The 17,922-nt window shown below is 39.0% G+C and overlaps 2 protein-coding genes across 8 annotated transcripts in view; both read right to left on the bottom strand.

Moving 5' to 3' along the window:
• LOC117576520 (uncharacterized) overlaps positions 1 to 17,922 on the bottom strand; it is a 105,325-nt gene that overhangs the window by 9,479 nt on the left and 77,924 nt on the right. For 2 of the 7 annotated variants that reach the window (XM_052007045.1, XM_034261338.2), the window contains exons 4-11: positions 13,278 to 13,448; positions 13,047 to 13,194; positions 11,791 to 11,918; positions 9,457 to 10,132; positions 8,522 to 8,625; positions 3,515 to 3,877; positions 354 to 409; positions 54 to 238 (exon numbers count right to left, since the gene is read on the bottom strand). In XM_052007045.1, the coding sequence (XP_051863005.1) occupies positions 54 to 238; positions 354 to 409; positions 3,515 to 3,877; positions 8,522 to 8,625; positions 9,457 to 10,132; positions 11,791 to 11,918; positions 13,047 to 13,194; positions 13,278 to 13,448 (1,831 nt within the window). Of the gene's footprint in view, positions 1 to 53; positions 239 to 353; positions 410 to 3,514; positions 3,878 to 8,521; positions 8,626 to 9,456; positions 10,133 to 11,790; positions 11,919 to 13,046; positions 13,195 to 13,277; positions 13,449 to 13,599; positions 13,719 to 17,922 lie in introns of those variants that run through there. The other 5 variants (XM_034261335.2, XM_034261329.2, XM_052007046.1 and 2 more) reach the window with 4 other exon arrangements.
• On the bottom strand, positions 16,167 to 17,432 carry LOC117576521 (trimethyllysine dioxygenase, mitochondrial). The gene is made up of 2 exons (XM_034261339.2): positions 17,193 to 17,432; positions 16,167 to 17,126 (listed from the first exon to the last, which is right to left on the bottom strand). The coding sequence occupies exons 1-2, from the start codon at positions 17,398 to 17,400 to the stop codon at positions 16,216 to 16,218; spliced, it is 1,119 nt and encodes a 372-aa protein (XP_034117230.1). The 5' UTR covers positions 17,401 to 17,432; the 3' UTR covers positions 16,167 to 16,215.

Here is a 17,922-nt window from a genome sequence, read left to right as displayed (position 1 = left end):
AACAATGAACAATAAGATTATAGAGAAAGGGAAGGGGAACTTCTGCCACTTACTTGCATAGACAAAAGGCAATGTCCAGGCTCAAGTCCTCGTGCGGTCCTTTGTAGAAGGACTGCAATGATGTCATGCACGCATTGCGATTGCAACGATGCAGCTCGCAATGCATCAGCATTGGCTGCAGCGACGATGAGCAGGCTGGATCCTCTCGGCAGGTATCCAACGCTGTATGGCAGGTACTCTGCGCAGTGTTTGAATGAATTTGCATTGCATTGTGTTGTGTTGTAGTGTGTTGTACATTGGGATAACAAAAAACTAGAAATATTCACAGCATTCACAGCTGGGCCGCAACTTACCTGAAAGTGTTGCTTGATTATTTCCGTTGAGAGGTCAACTTCCACATCCTGACCACCTGCAGCATCAGACGTGCCCAAGTGAGCATTCGAGTTAAAGTTGCAATTTTTGGCCAAAGTATTCGCCAGAGACATACGCACACACAAACATCGTTTTTGCCACACACAATTTGTAGCCGCAAAATGTTGATTGTACGAAAAACGTTTAAAGACTTTCATTAGTTATCAATTTATGGCAAACTGAATACTTTCTTTAAATACAATAATTTATTTTTACCAAAATGCACTTCAAATCAAATGCTACTCAAACTGCTGCCACCAACATGAGGATTTTTTTTGCATTTTGAATTATTGCAAACTAATTAAAATGTTTTATTCATTTGTTTGCCAATTGCTTGGAAAACATTGGCATTTATTTGGCGGTATGTTATTAATTAATATTTTTGCTTTTTGTCGCATTCTGTTTGAATGTTGAATGACATATTATTATTATTCATTATTGTATTAATTACTAACTAATTAAGATATTAACGTGCATATTTGATGCGATTACTTTTCATATCATGTGTGTGGGTGTGTTTATCACAACATTTATGATTCGCTGGCCGTTATTTAGAGCTCATTTAATTCGCTGGCTAGATGGTAAATAATCCTAATTACAAATGATTATCGACAGCGGCATAGAGAGTGAAAAGGCAGTGTGTTTCGCATCATGTTGGGTGGCAGAACAGCTGGTGCCATTTTATCGATTGCATTTTAATTAACCAACTTGTCGTTGGCTCTTCTACTCATTTCATTTTCATTTAAAGACCCAAACCCACCAAAGAGCGACCCTCGAGCCCAAAATTTGGAGCCGTGTCCCACACAAAACCCGACGCAGATCCGCCCATAAATTATCGAAAGAATCGAATAATGTGAACCGAAATAAATAAATAACGAAATTAAAAGCAAATACATCTATATATATATTTTATGTATATACGTATATATTTTCCAAATTCGTTGCCAACAAACTTGATGGGGGCTTTCAAATGGGGTAATCAATTTGTACTTTCAACTTTCAAATGGAGAGAGAGAGGGGAAAAAAGATGGAGGAAGGAGAGCGCAGACTGTTTTATATATTTATAATATTTTTACGATTATTAAGTGAGCAGCAGGGGGCTGACTACAGGTGCAGCGGGGGGCTGCGGAGCGGGGAGTTTCTGATCAAACACAACTAATTACTAGAGTTATACGCATTATTCATTAATATTTTCAATAGTTTTGTCGGCCTTCAAGACTACGACCTACGACGTTAGATGATGATTATTATTATTATAAAAATATTATTATTATTTTTGTTGTTAAGGGGAGGCGATTACTAGCGAATCGAGTAATTGTTTTCAACGTGTGTGTGTGTGTTTGTGAAATGTTTCTGTTTGCCTGAGGTAGAAATGGAGTCAATGGAAATGTTGTTTCATTTGAATGAGCTCTGACTGTATTTGTTGTTGTTTATTCTGGCTACTAAATACAATTAACTGTTTTGTCTTTCGTGTACTTTCGTGTGGAATCCAAATAAACACAAACCGAAAACTGTCAATGCACGCAAAGCCAAAGAGGACAAAAAGGAAACGAAAATAAAATTCGAAGAAGCACAAATCAAATCTGAGCAGCTGCGTTGCAAAAAAAATATGAAAACCAAATGAAAAATCAATTTTGATTTTTGTTTCGATTCGAATTTCTGATTCCAAAATATCCAAAAAAGAAATGAGTATACGAGCTTTGGTTTTTGGTTATTGATTGACAAATTGTTTGCTTGTCTTATTGAAGATGAAATTTGTTGAAATCTTTCTGTATTGAGATATTTAATTGATTTGCATGAATTTATGAATTTATGTTTTTCTTTGTTCGTCGTGTTGTATTTGTTTGTTATTTTAGTTGAACACGCAAACGAATGGTTGTAAAAAAATTTGCATTTGTAACAAAATTGATTGTTGAGTTTGAAAAAAGAAATGTTTGTAACGCATGTTGTTGTTGTACTTAGTAGTTGAATTAGTTGTGATTGTAACTGTAACTGTTATTGTAATTGTAATTGTAATTGTTATTGTTATTGTTCTGGTTTCAAAAAACGGGTGCATCGAAAAATTTTTTATAAAAAATGTGCATGAATTAAATGTAACAAAAATTATTTTGTCAGCTTTAAGTTTTTTATGTATATTTTTAATGAATTTTGTTTTAAGTTTGATTCCAGTTGATCTCATTTAAGTCAAGAAAATGTACAATGTATTTATATTAACAATTTATACACCTCTTTAGATATATTTAGTTTATTTTTGTTATTTTATAAGCAAAAAGACAAAACAAAATTCATTGTAAGAAATTCTCTTAACGAAGTTTGAAGCAATCGTATTAAATTTGATTTGGTTTTTGATTTTGTTGAATAATTTTTAGAAAATTTCCAAAACATTTTCGTAAAAAAAAAACAAGTGGCAAGCTACGTACGGAAAAAATTGAACTAAAAATGTATGTAAACTTGTAATTGATTTTGATAATATTGAAATATATATATATAAGTATATAAAAGTTTTGTATGTATATATATACGAGTATATAGGCAGTTTTCTTGTTACTGTTTGTTGATATTTATATAAAAGTTGAGCAAATGCCAAAAATTATGCACAAAGCCAAGACGAGCTCCGAGCACGTCAGTCTCATTATTTTTGTTTTGTTTTTGTTTTTGTTTTTTGGGTTTTCGTTTTGAATAACATAAAAAAGATTGAGAACAGTAAAAATTTGTTACTTAAAAGATTACCTGCAACGGGGTGTGTTAGTTACAGGGGACGACACAACACGCGTAAAAAACGTCAAAAAATATATATATGAATAATTAAAAGGAAATAAAATTTCGCTTATTAAGAGTAATTACAATATTCTTCTACCTGTCGGGTGACAACACAAAAAAAAAGAACGAACGAACGTATGCAATACAACAAACCGTTTTTTGGCCTATGAATTATTGTGTTTAGTTTTTTTCTTTTTTTGTGGGAATTATCATTGACTGCTGCTTCTGGTTTTTGATCATTATTGTTTTCTGTTTTAGGTTTATGCCTAGATTGTTTGTTTGTTGGTTGGTTGGTGGTCATTTTATTTATTGATTACGTTCATGCTAATACATGTACACATACTTTGGTAGTAAACACCGGCATTTCCGTTTCCGTTGCCATTGCCATTGCCATTGCCATTGACGTTTCCATTGCCATTGCCATTGCCATTGCCATTGGCGTAGCCGTAGCCCGTATCAACGATATCGAATGGCGACTCATTTCCGGCGCCCCCGGCTGCCGCCGCCGCTGCCGCCATGTGGCGCTGATGGAAGCCGCTTATATTGAACGGGTAGCTGAGCACACCGTGCAGCGAGTTGGACACCGAGCCCGGATAATTATAGCTGTTCGCCCCGCCGCCCGTCGCTATCAATGGCGTATCAATAAGCGCCAAATTATCATCGAAGATTCTCTGATGCAATTTCTCGTCCATGCCCAATATTCTTACTGCAATTTGTAATAAGTATAGCAAGAAGAGGAGAGAGATGGTAGAAGTGTTGTTGTAGTTGTAGTACAATTGGCTTTTACTTTTTACGAGTAGTTGTTCATATTTTGTTGTAGTAGTAGTAGTAGTTATTGTTGTTGTTGTTGTAGTAGTAGTTGTAGTTTTTTTTTAGTTGTTGTAGAAGCTACACAGCAGTGAATTGGAACACAGCAACGTTTTTTTTTTTTGGGCATCCAATCGAATTAGCATAATTTTCAATATAACATAGATATGTACTTTTTTTTTGCTTTTTTTTGTAAATTTTCTTGGCGTTTCTTTTCTTTATTAAATTAAAAAAAATATAGTTATAGTTATATGTGTGTTTTTGTCCATTGAATTGCATGGACTTGATAAACAACTGAAATAAGTTTTGATTTAAACAAAGTGTTGAGAAGAAAATGAAATAAAAGTAGTTGAAATTTTTACATGGACAGTTGAGGAAAATTGTGTTGTGCGACGAGAAGAACATTTTCTGTGCGTTTATCTAGTGGAAAAGTGTGTGAAGCAAACATTCATTTACATAGTTACATATTTACAACGAAATTATATATAGTTGTGAAGCGCAAAGCAATGCTTAAATTTTATTTAATACTTAAATGCGAGTGTTTGAAGCCAGTGTCATTGGGGTATTAATGGCATTGGCTTAGAGACGATTTGCAGCTCGATATTGCCAATTGCTTATTGTGCTTCTGTGTATGTGTGCGAGTGTGTGTGTGTGTATCTGTGGCTCGTCACGGATCAATTGGCATTGCGGGGAAGCTGTTTCCGTCGCTATCAATGTCATTGACAGGGCCACAACACTCATCCAGCCAGCCAGCCAGCCACACGCCCCAGAGAATGTGCGTAGGTAAATGTGTGTGTGTGAGTGTGTAACTGTGTATGTGCGCCTTTCAAATGTCATGCGCTGTTAGAGCGTTCAAATGCTAAACGTTTCAATGGAGACGTTTTGCAACCACAGCAGCATTTGCTTATCTCGCAGGACGCACGCCAAAAGCGCGCTTCATTTGAGTCCTGCTGCCTTTGCCTTTTGCCTGGTTGCCGGGGGAATGCTCAAAGGATGCCAGGACCCCAATGTGCTTAAGCTGTTGTGGAGGGGGGGCGGTCAATGCGGGACGTTAAATGGCAAGGATTTGAGCCAAGAAGAAGGCAACGATGAAGACTTGTGCTTAGCACTGTCAGTGTCTTTGCGATTCGTATTTATGTTTGTCGCTTATTTTGTCGAGCGCAAATATTTGCACAACAAACTGCTTTCGAGGAAAAAGGGAATCAGCTGGAAATGAGATTAGCGCAGTTTGTTAAGTGTTATCGCCCATGTAAGCAGTTGTCGTCAAGTAGATGTGGCTGCATTACGTATACGCAGCGTATGTCCGTCCCTGTTTCCATTGCAAATATATGTATTTAAAGCATAGCATAAATTGACATTCATGTGATTATTTCATTGGGCGACACATTCAAGGCGATTTACGAGCATGTCTATGATTGCAAACCGAAATGAACAAAAACGACGCGTTGTTGTTGAAAGTCATAAACAAGTGAAATAAATTTCAGAATGTGCTGTAATTTCAAATGCCACTAGCTCATTGCGTGCCTACCGATTGAGTGTGTCTGTATCTGTGTCTATGGCCGTGGAACATCTGCTGGACAAGTGAGCCTCGATGGGAATCAGTGGTTTCCATGCCCTAATTTGTATCTGACACACACACACACACACATGCTTTCAGGATAAACATCGAGGCAGGGTTGGGTGGGCGGAATGTGGGTGTGTCAAGCTCGGCAACAATGTGAATTGTGCAGCATTATGAAAATATTTATTCCACGCAAACATTCACCATGCCAAATAGGTGTTCACATACTTTATGACGCTACCAAAGTGAGGGGGGGATGAGCGTGTCAGTCTCTCTAGTGTTTGTTGTTATGCTTGTTATTGTTTTTGTCGCAATTGCCGGACAAATCGCTTTAATTGTTTTCACTTGTGCTTAATTAAATTTTCAAATTGTGCGCTTAGCATTATGCAATTTACTTTGTTTGTGTTTTTGGTTGCAGATTTACAAAAATATAATAACAAATGCAGCTCTCTATTGACTAAAATTGAATGAGCAAACATAATAATTAAATCTAAAATGCTTAATTTCATCAATTCGCTTTTTTTTTTTTTTTGGTTAGATAGTTTCCATTTTAATTTTAGCTCTCATTAATTACCAGAATCAGTTAGTTGTCTGTGTGTTTGTGTGATTACAATTTGTTATTGCTAGTTTGTTGTTCTCATGTGAATAAACGCAAATAGTAGTAGTCGAGTGCATATAAATTTCTATGAGGCGCTCTTTGCACATTGCATGTGACATGCATAAATATTTGCCAATATTTGCATTCATTCACAATAGTTTGTGTGTGTCCCACATGGCACAAATGAAGAGCAAGCACAATGCCAGCAAGCAGCACTAAATTTATAACCCTTGTCAGCCAGATGGTCAACGCAAGTGCCGCATTGCATGCAAAAACAAAAGGGTCAGCTAGCCATCGATGATAATCTCAATGACGATGATGATGATGATGATGATGCAGACGATGATGATGGATGCAATTTGTGGCAATAAATACGAGTGAAATGCACAAAATGCGTAACAATAAAAATGCCAAACACTGCGATGCGATGCGTATTAAACATTATGCGACATGCGAGAAAGACTTCGATAGAGATAAATGCACATCAATGCATTCATTCTCTCTTTGTGTGTGTGTGAGAATTGTGTTGTGTTTGAACGTGTGTGTGTGTGTGTGTGTATTGTAAATAAGCAGCAACTGAATATAATGCACATAATATGGTAGATGCCAATAGCAAACGCAAAAGCAGAGAGTGAGAGAGTGCAGAGTTCATATCGGATGTGGTACTTAGTTAACTTTTGAAGAGTGGCGAGAGGGGAAGAGACGATTCGGTTGTTCTTTTGGCGCTGGGGCAAAACACCAAAACACACATACATACAAACAAAATGCTTATTTATGGCACTTGTGTGTATTGCAGAGTGCAGATATGTGAGTGTGCATTACTTTAACTGCAAGTGATTGTAGTGGCAGATAGCCATAACTATGCTCCAATAGCTATTGCAAGTGCCAACTACAAGACAGCGAGCGGTAAACAAACGGCGTGGCAAGCAGCAAGCGGCAAGCAGCGTGTGGCAAGTGGCAAGCAGCGTTACTTGCTTCCCCGGGATCAGGATACTGGCCGCCATTTGCCGCTTCGCTCGTTGTTCGTTCGTTGCTTGCCTGCAGCTTGTTTGTCTAAATGGTGCCATGAAAGGATACAAGTAAGTGTGTGCAAGTGTGCAAGTGTGTGTGTGTGTGTGTGTGTGTGCATAGAGCGAGAAGCTCAGTGTTGTGCTCGGTGTGCTCCATGATACAGTGAGTGAGTGAGTGCTTCTGGTGCAGTGCTCCAATGTGCAATGTGCTCAAATTGTCTAATGTGCAACCCCCTTCTCTCCCCTTGCTTCACAGATTCCCCTCTTGGCCCTCAGTTTCATAGAAATCAGAGTAGCGCAAACCCCCTTCGCCCCGAAAACTTGTGCTGTTTTGCTATTTATTACCTTCAGTGTCAGTTATGGTGAATTATATCGAGTACACATGTTCCATTTAACTGACAGACCATTCGCATTGTTATCAAGGCTTAATTAAAGTAGTTGAAAGTCCCAAATAGTTTCAATTGAATGCTCTCATTGTGATAATTTTAACCATAACTTAATGAAGTCCAAAATTTCGCCAAATTAAATTCGAGTTCACATTGAAATAAATTGAAATACTCTCCAATTTGAAATAAACTGTTTTTAATTAAATCATAATATTTAGTTAGGTTGCAATAAAATCTTCAACAACACAAATAAATCATTCAACACTGTTTACGCATAAATGTTTTTTGCACAAATTCAATGGATTTTATTTCTGCTAGTTGAACAATGGAAATTCTTCTAATTCAGGTCATCATTTTCAAAAAAAGTTTATACTTTTAAAGAATGATCCTTTTTGATACGTTTCTAATTATTTTTATTTAATTTTATATTGAATTTTATCTGATTTACAACTTACTATAAATCCAAAAAATAAGTATATCAAATAAATAATATATTTAGTTTAATAATTTCGTAATAAATGTTGATCTACACCTTTTTAATTTTTCCCTACAAAACAAACTAAACCAACTTTATGTAATTCTTTTTGAAATTACTAATTGGATAACATTTCGGACTAAAAAGTATAAGAAGATGTTTGTCCTCCATTTGTTTAATTCTTTTTATTAAAATTCATATTCCATCATTCCATAGAATGATAGAATTCACTTAAAATAAATTTGTAGCTGCAATTTTTTATAAACGTAATTGTAAGTTATCTATGCCCATTTGTTTTATCGTGAACATTTTTCCATTAGTTATCCATTTAAATTAAAATTTTGCCCCTTGTATTTCAGGCCACAAAAAGAAACTAAAAATTTATGTACCCCTCTTATTGCATTAATAAATATTATTAAATAGATATATTCCCCTTTTTGATTTGTGACTTAAGACAAGTGCATTTAGGTGCATAAGATAGTCTATTTAAGATAAGGAAAATGTTGCACTTACCTCTCTCCTCCATGGTGGTAGCAGAGTAATTGCGGTGGGTAATATCGCTGCCGGCAACTAAATCGACAGGAAGTGCGTTTGTTTTGTGCGTGCTGGTGCCAGTGCTAGAGATTGTGATTTGTCATTTAGGAAATTGCAAAATTACTTAAGTGCAATGAATACAATGAAAGCAAGTTTTGGTGGTGACAAAGGTGAAAGGCATAGAAAGAAGACTTAATACTTAAAGCTAAGGGGCAAGTGCAGGTGCATTAATTGTGCCTGCTGTTTATGCAGATATACATACGAGAAAATACATATATATAAAATTAATGCTTGGCTGGCAAATCGGCTTAAAGTATTACCAACGTTTAAGCGAATGCCAACTGCTGTTTTGAAGTTGATGAACCGTCGAGAATTAGTTGGCTGCTGGTTGACTGCCGTTGACTTTTCACTTCCGATGCGAAATGACAATGACAATGCTGCAGGCATTATTAATTAATTGCACCAACCACACACAAGGGGCAGCTGCAGCAGCAACAGCAGCAGTTGTTGCATGCAGTAATTTGGAGTAGGACAACAGGAAGACTTAGAAGGATGACCATGAAAAGCGCTTAGCTGTGTTCGTATTGTGTGGACTGGACTTCATTTGAATATTTATTAAGATGGAATGCATTAGGCACAGATTAAGTATTTAAATGCTCGACAAGTGCTCGGGGAGCAAAGACCACGAGGATTTGTTCTGTGTTGTTGTCTGCTGTTGTTGTTTGTGCCTATTCATTAGTTGGCTGTTAACCGGAAATTGTGGTATGCCCAAGTGAGTCAATTATTTTAAAAGCTTTTCTGCATGAACTTCCCGAGCAGCTGCCCAGCTGTGGTTTAAATAGTTTTCGGTTTGCTACGAGTTAATGAATGCCTCTGTGTGGAAACTTTTTGGCCGGCTTAAAGACGCCTCATACTTATTTAGACTGAAGTTGTTGCTGTTGGTGGCCATTGTCGGTGATCCCAGCGTGCTTGTCGCTTCCGTGCCGTGTGCGTAGTAGTTGTGTGTGCGACTGTGCGTGTGTGTGTTGTGCGGCGACCCAGCATCCACAACCACGACAACATCGTCGACAACACTGCGCTCCAGCTCATCCATGTGCGTCTGCAGCTGTTGCTGCTGCTTCTTGTGGCCATGCCGCGTTGTTGTCGTGGGCACCTCGACGACCACATCATCGTCCTCCGAGGTGTGCGGACTGTGGGAGGCGAGAACCAGCGGGTTGTTGATGCCCCACGACGGTGGATGCAGATAATGCGGATAGTTGGAATAAATTTCAGCCCTTATGCGATCATCATAGTCATCATCATCCGAATCCTCATCGTCGTCCTCGCCATCCGCTTCATCCTCATCGACATCATCAGCGTTGTTGTTGTTGTTGTTGTTGTTGTGTCGGTTGGTTGGCTCATTGTTGGGCTCATCGTGATACTGGTATTCGATGTTGTTGGACAACAGTTCGGTGCCATTGTGGACGTGGCTAATGCGTTGGCCGATGTGCTTCTGTTTCGGTTTGCTGCGATGCGTTGACGTTGACTTTGGCTTCGTTTTCGGTTTTGGCTTCAGTTTGGGCAAACCGTTGGGGAAAAATATTAGTCTATCTGCAAAGAGTGCCAGCATGCGAGGTGTGCGAAAAAGTCAAGTTTAGAGTGAGAGAGGTGCAAATATACATAAATATCGGGTGTGTGTGTGCAAGTGTGCAAAGTGTGCTTAAGTGTGCGTTGGTGTGCGTTTATTTAATTAGTGCTATTTATGCCTAGGGTGCATTTAAGTGAGACTCTTTTGCTGTGATGCTCTTGCCCAACAGCGCCAACTGAATGTGTGTCGAAATTCAACCTAAACTAAGCTTGATTAACGCGCTTGGGGTTGAGGTTGAGGTTTGAGAGGGTGGGTGAAATGTTAAGAATGCGAAATGATAAACATTTTCTAAAGTTTTTCTTGTTTGGCGTGAAAAAGCATTTAAGACTGCGCAAAGACTACAAAAGTACAGAGAGAGCGAGAGATTGGCACCTACGAAAGTTTCCCCTCTAAGCCTGCCCCTAGGTGGTGAAATAAACAGTTACAGTTTTTTTTTTTTTTAAATAAGATAGATAGAGATAGAGTTAGATAGAGTTACGAGAGTTAGTACAGCAACAGTTACGTTTTGGTTAAAAACTAAGTTACGGTTAGCAGCATTAGACAGCATTAGTTTTGATAGTTCTAGAGGTGTTCATGGTTTTAGATTTTGTTTTGTGTGCATTCAATTCAATGTCTTTAATATTCAATATCAATATCAATACGAGTATCAATCTATTTAAAGCACAATAACAGAATCAGTTTAGCGAGTGACATATCAAGTTCAATGGGCTGGCAAAGTTTTTTGGTGAGGGTTTCGGGTAACGCTTACTGCTATTTATAGTATTATATATTTATATATAGTATATATGATAATTCGATACTTTTACTTGGATAGTGATAGATAGATTTATGTATATATATAGAGAGAGAGTTAGAGAGAGAGATAGAGTTAGAGAGTTAGAGTTAGAGAGAGAGAGCGGTGACAGTAAACACGGCAGCTTGGATTTACATAGAAGTATGTTACGTATACGTGATATTTACGATATTACTGAGCATTGCTAATACGAGTACTTATATCCATATATTGATGTACTGATATAGGCATAGATTATTTGCTAATATGTATTTTACTGATCGCATATCACGCAAATGTGGGTTTCATTTTTCTCTAATAGTTTGGTTTTTTTTTTTAAATTTTTTACTTTTTTTTGTTTTGATGCAAAAGCGTGCGATTTTAGTTTCAGGTTTTGGTTTTTTTTTTTTTTGTTTTTTTGGTTTTGGGTTACTTTAATTGTTAGGCTAGTTTCAGTTTTGAGCGGTTCACAAAAGTACCAAAAAGAAAGAAATCTAAGTCGAACGTGAAAGTAAAAGATAAAGTAGACAGAACTGAAGGGAAAACTCACTTGTGATTGAGAAAAACAAAAGAAAAAGTAAACTCAAAATCATATAATTAGATAGGTACTCAGAATACTTATTTGCTGTTCATATTTTGTTGTTGTTTTCAACGTTTACCATTAGAGTACATAAGAAGAAAATCAAAAATGAAAACATTTACTTTTGTTTATATCTTTTTTCGACGAATTTTTCAAACGCGCTTGTTTCATTTTTTCTTTTATTGTGTTGTTGTTATTGTTGTTGGAGTTTGTTGCAGTTGTAGTTTTTTTTTGTTTCTTTCAGTTGCAGTTGCTGGCTGAAAACTTACCCACACACGGATTGTGATTAACAATATTAAATATACGATCACAGCGCTTTTTCATATGATTATTTGGACAGATGCATCCGAACATGGGCGACAAACGCAGATTAGTCCACGAATCATGACAGGCGTCCCTGAAAATGATAGAGAGAAGTTTGTACATTAAATGGAGAACCGCAAGAGTTAACCTCGATGCCACAGCGTAGTTAATTGAATTCATATTTAGCTAAAACTCGCAACTAAAAACTGCCATATCCTCGAAAAGCAAAAAAATGAAACCGAACTTCCGCTTCGACGCAAAAGCAAAACTTTAAAATTGGCAATTGCATCAAAAATGCATACATACGGCAGTGCAATTAATATTTTATCGCACATAGGTGCCCCGGCTGCCACAATATCAGCAATGCCAGAAAGAGGGAGGGAGAGAGAGAGAGAGAGAGGATTGCGTCAACCCTTTTCCGGTTTTTGCCTTTCTGGCTGCCATGTTGTGTGCGCTGTGCGCTGTGCGTGCTGAAAACTTTAGACGGCGAGGCGAGTGAAAACTTTAAGCCAGCGCAAAGACTGTTCAGAGCAGAGGCCGTCGCCGCCGCCGCAAAAAGTCATTTCGAGTTATTAAAACATTCAGAACGTTTGTATCCAAGGGTATTGGAAGCCAGACGGTGTCGAGCTGGGTGCCAAGACGCTTCAATAAGGATATGTGAAGGCTGCCAGGAAGCAGTCGTTGAAGAAGTCAACCCGCAGGAAATTTCATTTCACTGCTCAAGTTTTGCCACCAACTCGAAAGTCTCTAAAGTCGAGTGTTTTTCCAATGAAATCGAATATCGAAATTAAATGTTACTTCTGCTGTTTGCCACACAGTCGATTCTAGTTGGAAGTTCAGTTTAGTCTAACTACAGTGGCATCGCCTGCAAACCAAATCAATTTTCTCATTAAGCCAAACTGTTTAATTGAATGTTGGCTTACTACTTCCTCTCTCTCTTCCTACGTTGTTATAATTAGCGTAGTCAGAGAGAAAGAGAGAGAGAATGGGAGTGGCAGAGAAGTTTGCCTAAAAAGTACACGAAGCGAGCATGTTGTTCATTATGTGAACTGAATTATAAATGATTACAAGTTGAGCTCTAAAGAGCAAAAGTTGAAGAAAGGGAAATTATAAGCAGAAGCTGCTGCAGTGCATTGACCGCAGTTAAGTCTTTAGTTTTTACTCGCTCTCCTCCTCCTTGCCCCTGCTTAATATAAAATTGTTATCTCTATTTCCCACTCACCTGTTCTCCATTTTGCATTTATTGTCGCGCACTTTGCAGTGCGTTTTGAAATCCTCGAAGAGCTTCAGGCATTTGCGTTCCTGCTGGCAAACGGACAGCGCATGATTGCACGTGGGCAAAGCATCAATCGGATATGGATCCTTTTCAGCTGCAAAGTCAAATAATCAATTAAAAAAGTTTGTGTTGGAATTGTCTCTGCGCTGGCAGAGATAAGGCGTAAGTTGTGCTTACCTTTCTTGAGCACAAATCCGCACGGATGATCGAAGAGGAAATCCCGAAAATGATTGCAATCGGGATCCATGCCGGGCTCCTTGCACAGGCAGGTGGGCCGAAAGAATTGAAATGCTTGCAGCGTGCGCAATGCTGCCTGGCATTTTGTCACAGTCACTGTGCTACAGGACACTGCAAGGACAAAAGATGAAAATTGTTAGCGAGTGAGCGAGTGAGCGAAGCAGATATATTTAATGATCTATAAATGGCAGCAACGCTTAAACTTTGACATTTTTGTGGGCATCGCTTCCACCATTCGCGTTGTTTTCTGTTTGCTACTCACATCGATTACCAAGTTGTTTGCCAGTTGACAGTTGTTATAAATGGGCAGACAAGCGAGGCACACAAGCGAACCGAACCGAACTGAACAGGACAACTACAAACCAAAAACATGTCATAATAACACCAACAACAGCAACTATAGCGACAGCAGTAGCAACAACAAAAACAACAAGAACTATATGAATAATTGAGTCTGGGAGCAAAATGGTCGATTTAAGCGGCCAATGAAGCGTGGAGCGTAGAGCGTGGAGGCAATGTGGCCATTTGTGCCCGTTATGAGAGATCCGATAATATTTTATAACATAATAAATTATGTTTCATATATGACAGCTTATTCGAGCATATGACAACTACTGCTATACACACACATACACTTATTCATATACTCATTCACACACTCACTCACTGAATGTGCGAATGAATAGGGGCGAGACAAACAAAAGGCAAACAAACATCTGTTGGCCATCCATTGTCCTTTTGGCCATAAAACATAAGCCCTACTAATAAACTCGACTACGGCAACACTTTAGCACACACAAACACACACAGAGTGTTTACACACACACACACACACAGACAGAGAGTGGACAGACAGACAGACTGTATGTGTGTGTGTGTGTGGCTCGTCATAAGCCGTAAAATCGCCAAAAAGCAAAGCTAGCAAAACGAACAATGGTCAATGGGTCAGCTCTTGGCCACGACCCATGGCCCATTGCTCATGTCACTCATACGCCCCGTTGGCCTGCGCTGCTCTACGCTGCTCTGCTCTGACATCAGGACATGATTATTTGCTACTCGAACATAAAGTTGAGCGCCTCCCTTCGAACTACGCAACAAGTGACATTATTACTTTTTTTTTTTGCTCGTTTTGCTTGTTTTTGCAAGGCATTCATCATATTTACGACATGGCCGACACTTGAATCCACTTGGGCGACATTTTTGTTGTTGTTTTCGTTTAAGTTGTTGTTGTTATTGTTGTTGTTGCAGCTCTCAGGTTCGTGGCCTCAATTAGAAGCCATTGGCACTTAAGCAGCTGGAAGTTGATGCTGATGATGTGGAGTCTGCACACCTTTTCCTGCACTGCACTTTTTTCCCCTTCTTCTTCTCGCTGTTGTTGCTCTCGTTGTGGCCAGTTCGATTTGGCCATCGCATGCTGTGTGGTCATAAAAGAAGGCAAGTGGTTTTTATGCTTCGTCGCCATCATCAACTGACGCCATTTGCAGTAACTGTTCAACTGTTGGACTCGTGCCATTGTTTTTTGCCCTTGCTTTTGCCTTTGCCTTTGGTTTTGCTTTAGCATTGGCTTTGGCTTTGGCTTTGGCTTTTACTGTTACTGTTAAGTCCTCAATTCGTTTTTATTCGAAACGCGTTTCCGGTTGTTGAGTTGGTCGCTGAATTGGTTCAATGATTTCTTTGTTGCTGCCACAAACACAAACGTGAGTGTATGTTTTTGACTCTTATTTTATTTGATTTTAGTTATTTGTTTTGAGCATTTTATTGCCTTCTGTTATTGCCATAAATTTTGTGCAATAGCTGAAATTTATATGGCATTTATTTAGTTTGCCATCCAGAAAAAAGTTTCTTCTTTCTTTTTGGGTGGGAAATATTATTGCTTTTATTTGCACAGTTTCAGCATGCAATTAATTAAATTAAGTAAACTTTTGTCTTCTTTACGCCTTTGTGAATGAAATATTTTACAACTTTGGCCGATAAAAACCAAAAAAAAAAAAACACATGTCCTTTTGTCGCATAAAAGTGGCGCTGTGCCTTGAGTGGGTGGAGGGTCATCTGTGTGAGTGTGTGTGTGTGGTTGTTTGCCATGTGCACAGCTGGGTGTGCGTGTTGATTCCATTGAACCATCGGCAAATGCACAAAGCGAACAGGAAAAATGCAAAGGGCAGGGCAGGACAGGGCAAGGAGGCAAACCAGCTGCTGTTGCTAAGAGAAATATGCCAAAAAGTATGCAATGCAAGAGCACGACTGCAGAAGCGTCGCATCGTGTCGCTCTGGACTGCTATTCAAAATATTTATGGCAGACTGAGGGAGAGAGGGCAGAGAGAGAGGCAATGCTTTTAAAGGATTCATCGCGGACATGTCCTCGCATAAAGGCGACGACGACGCTGAGAGTAAGAGAGAGAGTGAGAGAAAAGCCAACAGAAACGCAGCATAAAATGCAATTATCATAAATATTCAGGCCGCCTTTAAGTTTTCCTTTTGCTCACACAAACACACACTCCCTCTCTCTCCTGCTGTCTCGGCACGTGTGTGTTTTATAATTTGAGGACATCTAAAGGACAATATGAGAGCCATTAAACTGTGCTCTACCTCTCCCCACTGGGCTTGGCTTTGGCAACAACCAAAAAAGTAATTTCAGTTTTTAAATGAAAAAGTTCAAAGTGCGTTTTACGTTTGTTTTTCGAGGACATCAGCCACCATTTTGTTTACACACACACACACACACAAACAAACGACACTCGCATGCGACGTTTGCCATAAAAACAAATGCCAAATGATATTTGTTTGTTTGGTTTTTGTTTCTTCTGATACGAATTAGATGTTGTCCATTGATTGTAATCGTAATTTTTTATTGCTAGTCTTTCGCAATTGCCAATTGCGTTTATTCAATGATGCCCAGCGTGCGAGCCTTGCTCTGAAAGTCCGTGCGTTGCACATAAGCCCCCGACATGGTGCGACGACCCGTATAAGCATGTCGTCCATGCAACACACGCCAATTGTCGAAGAGCACAATGCAGCCAGGCGACAGCTTCAGTTGCCATTGATGTTCTTCTTCTCTCACCAGCTGCAACAGCAAACGCAAGCTGGCATAGAACTCGGCCATCTCACTCTGAGGCAACGTATCGAACACAGCACGATCGTAGATATTGAGACGAAGTTGCACGAGTTCTCCAGTTAGCGGATCAATGCGAATGAGCGGCGCTGTGTGACGATGATGTTCGCCTGGCTCAATGTACTCCGCAGGCACTTGCACACGCGTCAACAGCTCATAGGCAGCTGGGTATTGACGTCTCAGCTCGTGCACCACATGCAGCCCATCGACAAAGAAATTCTCGCCACCAGCTGCGTCTCCAGAATGTTCAATACAATGCAGCGCCTGCAATCCGGCTGCATCGCAGAAATAAGTGTTGTCAGTGTGAGAGCCAAGGTAGAGCTGAGTGTAAGCGGTGTCAGCGTGATCCTTTTTGTCACTGAATGTCCACATCTCGCCAAAGAAGGTTTTCATCAGCGGAAAGATGCGTCGCAGTGCCAACTCGGTCATTGTGGGCGTCGGCGACACGTCATCGATAAAGATAATGCCATAACGCACCAGCGAGGCAACCAGTGACTTGACCTGCTCATCGCTGGCCATCAGCTGGGGCAGCGAGAAGCGCAAGTGGCGCTCATTCTGTAGCACAATGCTGCGATTCCATGGTGTCAGCGATGTGGACTTTGTTCGTCGGCTTATCAGTTGCTCCAGCTGTGCGTCGAAGATGAAATTGGCAGCGTAACTCGAACGATGTCCATCGCTCCCTTGTTGAGAATTGAGATGAGGGAAAATAAACTTTGAAGTCAAACCAAATTAGCTGTCCAACTTACATAGCACTCGAAGCTGCGGCTCGTCATTGCCATCACTTGGCTGCCAATTGTGTTGAGAAGCTTTCACATCAGCTGGTAGCTCGAGTAGATCGTAGCGACGTTGATTCGTCTCCGTGTTGAGGCATTCGCCACAGCGACAATGATCCCGCAGCCAAAACTCATTTACTTCCAAACTCTGATGAGTTTTGGGATGCTTCAATTGCAGCATTTCTAAATTATTTATGTGTTTTATGGCTGAGCTCAAACTCGCGACTAATTCAAGGTATCAAATGAGCTGACGAGCGAAGACCGATTAAAACTCATTGTAGATTTTAAATAAACAATCTCAATTTCTTATCAGCATGAAGAGCTCGAGCTACACTTGCAGCAAAAGACAACAAATTTTTCCATTAGCTTTGCTAATCAGTATTTATTTTAGACTCTCATTCAGTCAGAGTTTTGTTTGTTCATTTTATAAACATTAAAATATTTTTATTAGGTTATTTTTAAATATCAAAATATTTGTTTATTACGAATTAAATAAAGTACATTAATGAAGTTAAAACAGTTTGGGTTTAGTTTTGAATTATATCAATACATTTTATTGTTACTTTTCAATATTAAATATTCATATATTGTTTTTTATTTATTCCTCCTTTTATTATTATTTATGATTCGTAAATGTTATCTACTTTTATTAATATCTTCGTCTTAAATTGAATATAACAATTTACTCTCTTGTCGCTTTTAA

The sequence above is a fragment of the Drosophila albomicans genome, chromosome 2R (genome assembly GCF_009650485.2).
Source record: "Drosophila albomicans strain 15112-1751.03 chromosome 2R, ASM965048v2, whole genome shotgun sequence".
Lineage (NCBI taxonomy): Eukaryota > Metazoa > Arthropoda > Insecta > Diptera > Drosophilidae > Drosophila > Drosophila albomicans.
This window is presented reverse-complemented; position numbering and strand designations above follow the sequence as displayed.

What these genes read in the sequence shown, in the direction of transcription:
- LOC117576521 (XM_034261339.2), bottom strand. Translation starts at nt 17,400, where the DNA reads ATGCTGCAATTGAAGCATCCCAAAACTCATCAGAGTTTGGAAGTAAAT. An exon ending in GCCGCAGCTTCGAGTGCTAT is followed by an intron (nt 17,127 to 17,192) that starts GTAAGTTGGACA and finishes ATTCTCAACAAG; the next exon opens with GGAGCGATGGACATCGTTCG.